The following is a 6,143-nucleotide window of genomic DNA, read 5'->3' on the forward strand; positions in this document are numbered from 1 at the left end:
ACTATTTTTTTATATTTTATTTTATTGTTTTATAACTTTTAATTAATTGTTTCTCTAACGAATTTTTTATTCTTTTATTTATTTAATTTATTTTTAAATTAATTTACCGTAAAAATATCAATATATTTCATCTCTATAATTTAATATCTAATAAATTATTATTTTATTTCTTAAATAGAACTATTATTTATTCAAATTTAAAATTTTCATTTAAATCTCCAAAATGTTAATTATATATAAAATTATAATTATTTTATTAAATTAATATATAAATACTTTTCATTTAAATTAAACTAAGATTATTTAATAAAAAAAATAGCGTGAACCAAATATAAATAAAACTTCGTATAAAATTTTAAATAATTATATTTGTAAAAAAAAATTGTATTTAGTAGTTGATTTCAAAAATTTAGGAATAAAAAAAATCAAAAATTTAAATGTTATAAAATAAAAAATAAAAGCTAAAAAGTAGTTGTCTTAAAATATACTATATTATATATATTATATTATTACATATTATATATTATATATTATTTACACTGATTAAATAAGTCTCATAACAAACAAAAGCATAACAAAAAATTAGATGAAAATAACTTATATTTAAAGTATTAATTTTTTTATACCATTTTTTTAATTATATTTTTATGTCAAATACTTTATGATAAATAACTTGTTAAATACTTTTTATATTTTAATATGTAAAACTTAAATTGATATTTATTTAATAAAAAAACTAACATATTATATATATATATATATATATATTATAAATTCACATAAGGTTTTAAATAATTATATTTGTAATAAAAAACATAGTACTTCTTAATAATATAAATTTTATTTTATATTATTTGAATTAATTTTTTTATTATTTTCAACTTGAAAAGATAGAATTTAACACTTTAGTAAGATCAAAATAAAAAGTAAAATTAACTAATTATTTTAAAATATACCACTAATTTATAACTAACTTTTGGTCTAAATATAAATATATAGTAAGAAATGATTGGACTCAATAATCAAATTGTAATCTCTAATCGAACGAATTATATAATTAATAGTAAAATGGAAATATATAACAAAAAAACAAGTACAAAAACAAAGTTGGGAAAAACGAAATGAAATAAGTTATTGAGTTCTGAATAGCGAAGCCTTTTTGATGTAAAATTTTCATTTTACTGGGTAAGGGCAAACTAAAAAAAGGGAAGCAAATGAGAATGATTTGTTTGACAGAAACAAGTGAAAGAAGTTCAAGTAATTCTAATGCTGGGTTGAAATCCATTAACAGTGACTCCTCCATCAACACAAATAACTTGTCCAGTGATATACGATGCAGCAGGCAAGCAGAGGAAAGTCACCAAAGATGACACTTCTTCCGGTTCTGCGATGCGCTTAAGAGGGGTACGTGACATCACATCATCCACAAAAGCTTGATTTTGGAGCAGCTGCTACAAAAATGTAGAACATATTATTCAACACAACACACACTTTCATAATTCCAACAAATTCTAACTACAACATTCGATAAATTCTTTGTTAAGCCTTTGGTTAAAAACAGCTATGAGAAATAAAAATTGGGAAGAAGGAAATTACATGTTGGACAAGTGAGGTTCTGGTGGTCCATGGTACAACACAGTTGCTTCTTATGTTGTCTTTTGCCCATTCACAAGCCAAATTTTTTGTAAGCTGATTAATTGCGGCTGAAAATTCAATGAACAAAAAAATTGTTACTGTCTTTCTTTCATGAGAGAAAATATGCAGTAAGTTTGGTAGTAATTACTGACCTTTGCTTGCTGCATAAACAGATCCAGTACCCATGCTGGTGACACCAGCAACAGAAGAAAGGAACACAATGCATCCCTTTCCAGATGCTTTGAGAAGAGGGTACGCAAGTTGACACAGATTAAATGATGAGTCTAAATTAACTGTCATCAGCTCTGAATATTCTTCAGCACTGTACTCAATCGTTGGTTTTCTGAGGTTTGTTCCAACGTTGTTTACCTATAGAACCACAAATTCATGCATATTTATCATTCATGAAATGAAATTCTGGCTTGTCATCTCAAATTAGGAGCATTTTCACACGTCTTATAATTCTTCATTTCTACCTACAAACAACGTGCTTTTTAGATATAAAATCATTCATGGGTAAAAAAACTATTTTTGAAACCGTATGTCCTTATCACTATTTAAGCAATTTAATTCTATGAATATTTTTAGAATAGTTTAAATTTTACACGATAATTTGTTAAATTCAACTACTAACTTTTATACCTGATAAAATTAATTATGTGTTTTGTCATATGAATAATCAAAAGGAATATATGATGTTAGCGATAATTATACATTAAAAAATTTAAATATTGTAACATCTCAAAATACAGTGTAAAAACTATATAATAGAATAATCACATCGATTAATATTACAAATCAGTCTTACAAAATAAAGAACGCTTGTGACCGAACGACCTTACAGAGAAACAAGAAAACTAAAACCGAACAACATAAGCAAACCCGACCGAACGATTTACAAGAGACTATATCAAACGGTCCTACAAAATAAGAGGGAAAAGATGATCGAACGATCATCTTAAAACTAAACTAATAATACTGACCGAACGGTTCTACTGTTCGGTCTTAATTTCTACCTCAACTAAATTTTCTTCTTCCAGCGCTTCTTCCAACAGCTCGTCTCCTTCTGCTCACATCCACATGGATGATCATTGCAACGGAAAGACAACCGAACGTACAAAACAGACAAGACAGAAAACATAGGGTAAGCTTATGTAATTCAATTCATGTATAAACATATATTTCACACAATCAACCAAACAAGATAATTCATCACTCGTTCATGCAAAGCCTAATACTAGACTGACTGTCCGGACTGTATGAATTATGTGTAGCTACGACGTTCGTGCACCCGGTGATGTAGTAACTGGGATACCCTCAACAGTTGCCACCCGAGGTTAGTCCTATCTGTCCAAATTAACCATAAGGACTAGGACCTCCTGCCGTTCCCACACATGACTTACCCTCCTCTACGTGAGGACGAGTAATCACGGAACATCAGGATGAACCGCCAACTTAGCATGCCCATATTCATACTTTACAAATTCCAATATACATTCATGAGCTGTTCCTCCCCGGAACGCTCGTCCATAATCCAAAACATTTCATCCATATCATATTCTATTCATCTTTCATTATTAATAATCTCAATTAAACCCTTCGTACAAAGATCACCAAGGATACCAAATACTGAACGTTAAACATCAACCCTGAACCAGACCGAACGCTTGGAGTGAGACCAAAGGTCTCTAGTTCCAAACGGATCAAAACCGAGAGATGGAATCATTGGTTTTAAGAAAGGGAGTGATTAACATAATAGTTCTCAAGAACGATTAGGAATCAAACGTTTATTTACTAGGTGAGGCAATTGAATGAACTAACTCCCGAGTTAGACCGAACGCTAATAGGCCTAGGCCGAATACTAAGACTCTAGGCTGAAACCAATTTAAGACAGACACTGTGAAAACCTCAAATACGGGTAAAGAATTGAATCAGGTGAATAAACCGAACGTCAATAAATATACTTAGCTTTTGAATAAGTTAAACATCAAGAACAATCAGAATGTCAGTCGAAGACCGAGCACCGAAAAGGGAGAACCCTATTGAGTTTGAACGAACGTTCATATATATGTATATATATTTTTCAGAAAGGAGAATGAGTACCTGGTGTAAGACCGAACACTTACTCAGCACGAGCGCTTGGTGGAAGACCGAGCACTACTCAGTACGAGCGCTTGGTGTAAGACCGAGCACTACTAAACTTATAGGAGAAAGGCTTGATAAATATAATAAGATACTATTTTTGAGTAGTGTTTAAGAACAAACGAAAATATACAAATACATATAGATATACTTAAGTTTATAACCGAATACCAAGGAACAACTACGCTTGGCCGAACGCTCATGCACAGTATTACGAAACGAAGACGCTCGTCCTCAACTAGGATTCTTCCCAAATGAAAGAATACAATTCCAACCAAGTTCACTAGAAAAACTGAACGGTTAAGGACCGTTCAGTGACGAGCGTACACTTTCATAGGGAAATTTTATACTAGAATTCTTTATATCAATTCATCTCTCAACATCTATTTTCATAAAATCAAACATTCATATCATAGTAAATAATCATACTTCATATAGTCAAAACATATCAACAATCATACTTCATATACATTCAGTCACTCAACAAACATGCATTCATTAGCAACGAACGTAAAAATGAACATACAATTAAATTATATAAGTTTCCCTTACCTCTAAGCGTGACCAAACGTTCAACAATGCACCTCTAAGCGTGACCGAACGTTCAACAATGCAAAAATATATCTCCTCACTACTGAAATCTTAGAGTTCGACGATCACCCCTTACAAACTAAACCAAACAGGAAAAACAGAAATACTCAGAACAAAGTGACCTATTCATGAAACCAAGAATCTGGGTTCGCATGTGTAAGAAGAACGAACGTTCTAAAGAGAAAGTGACTTACCAGTTTCAGAACCAAAAACTGATCGGTTCAACTGGAAGCTCTTGACGCCGGGAATGCTCCAGCGGTGCCTGAGTGGTGATCGGAGAAGAGAAAGTGAGTGTTTTGTAGAGAGAAGGAAAAGCTTTTAGAGAGAAGGAGGAGAAAAATGAAGTTTCAGAGTTTGGAAGAGAGGTTGCATGCAGAGAGTGGCGTGAGTTTTGAAAAACTAAGTTTTGCTACCACCGTCAAGGACGAACGACCACTTCATTGCCCACACCTGTCTCTCACTTTCTGATTTCCAGATTTTCTTCGCTTAACACCTGACGTCCGCTCAAAGTGATTTTGGGTACGTTTTTAATGAGGTCTGACAAATACTATCAAAGATGTACACCGTAAATAATTACATATTAATATATTTTCCTCATAAAAAAAAAAGTACAGATTAATATACACACATTCAGTCCTTTTAGTTTTATTTTTTAAAATTTGATATTTAAAAAATGGATTCTATAAGTATAATAAATAATGCATAATGACCAATTAATAAATGCATTAATTCAAATATTAATTAAGGAAACTAATAAAATAAAAAATAAATTAATGCACAATATTCAATTAATGAATCCATACATTCAAATATTCAGCTGTACAAAAAGAATCAAATATTCATCAATGACCCTAGTAAAACTCATTGCTATAAAAAAGGAAGATTAGGAATAGTTGGTGTAACCAGATTGATTTGAAAGTATTGCAAATATATGACTAAAAAAAGATTATGCAGAAACAGTTTTACACAGAAGAATAAGAAATAAAAAATAAAGTGGATCTAGATCTAATGGAATTATGCAGAGATTTATCTTACATAGATGTTAAGCTTTCCGTTGAAGATGGATGCAACTTTCTGAAGAAGCTTCTCTCTGTCGTGTGGCGAGGACACGTCACACACCGATCCAGTGACCTGAAAGCCTTCACTCTGCCATTCTTCTAAGCACTTGTTGAGCTCTGTTTGGGTCCTGGAACAAGTGTGCACAGCGGCGCCAAACGCGGCCAAGTCACTCACAATGGCGTGCCTGTAACACAGTTTCCGACGAAGAAATATTAGAAGAAAAGCAAAGCAGAATGAAGACTGATTTTAGAAGAGAAGGTGCGTTCAGATGAAAACCAACCCGATCCCACGAGTGCCACCACTGACCAGAGCCGTCATTCCCTTCAGACACCATCTTCCTCCTCTCTTACTGCTGCTTTCTTCCAACTCCGCCATTTCCACTGTTTTTCACTCACAAAACAATAAACTATGATTATGTTTTTCAGGATGATGCATTCCATCCCAAGCTTATATATATATATATATATATATATATATATATATATATATATATATATATATATATATATATATATATATATATATATATATATATATAATAAATGCATGCATGGCTGTTTCACATGCAATGCACCCCACCTACATTGCTTTTGCATCAACTTCAAGAAAGTTAATTAAATAATTAGAGACGATAAATTTATTACTAATATGTACCATTCTTTCAAAAGAAATTATGTTTTTTAAAGTTAAAGTAATTTTGAGAGATTCGTATCTCA

General features: G+C 31.4%; 1 protein-coding gene across 5 annotated transcripts; it reads right to left on the reverse strand.

Annotated features, from left to right (window-relative positions):
- Positions 1–1,197: 1,197 nt before the first annotated feature.
- LOC108327782 (tropinone reductase homolog At5g06060) lies at positions 1,198–5,851 on the reverse strand. Of its 5 annotated transcripts, none has more exons than XM_017561485.2 (5): positions 5,708–5,851; positions 5,404–5,611; positions 1,788–2,004; positions 1,597–1,703; positions 1,198–1,448 (listed from the first exon to the last, which is right to left on the reverse strand). In XM_017561485.2, exons 1-5 carry the CDS (start codon positions 5,800–5,802, stop codon positions 1,254–1,256), a joined length of 822 nt encoding a protein of 273 aa, XP_017416974.1. In that variant the 5' UTR covers positions 5,803–5,851; the 3' UTR covers positions 1,198–1,253. The 5 variants fall into 5 exon arrangements, 4 of the variants coding, with proteins under 4 accessions (XP_017416974.1, XP_052729722.1, XP_052729724.1 ...); XM_052873762.1 differs by having other exon boundaries at positions 1,198–1,451; XR_008247293.1 differs by lacking the exons at positions 1,198–1,448; positions 1,597–1,703; positions 1,788–2,004 and adding exons at positions 2,303–2,701; positions 4,330–4,447; positions 4,563–4,630.
- Between the last annotated feature and the right edge of the window lie 292 nt (positions 5,852–6,143).

Source organism: Vigna angularis, chromosome 2, assembly GCF_016808095.1.
Source record: "Vigna angularis cultivar LongXiaoDou No.4 chromosome 2, ASM1680809v1, whole genome shotgun sequence".
Classification (NCBI taxonomy): Eukaryota; Viridiplantae; Streptophyta; class Magnoliopsida; order Fabales; family Fabaceae; genus Vigna; species Vigna angularis.

Excerpts from the sequence above, each read along its gene's own strand:
- LOC108327782 (XM_052873762.1), bottom strand. The coding sequence starts at position 5,802 with ATGGCGGAGTTGGAAGAAAGCAGCAGTAAGAGAGGAGGAAGATGGTGT. Across the intron at positions 5,612-5,707 it reads GGTGGCACTCGTGGGATCGG|GCACGCCATTGTGAGTGACT; the intron begins GTTGGTTTTCAT and ends ACTGTGTTACAG. Across the intron at positions 1,704-1,787 it reads TGTTTATGCAGCAAGCAAAG|CCGCAATTAATCAGCTTACA; the intron begins GTCAGTAATTAC and ends TTGAATTTTCAG.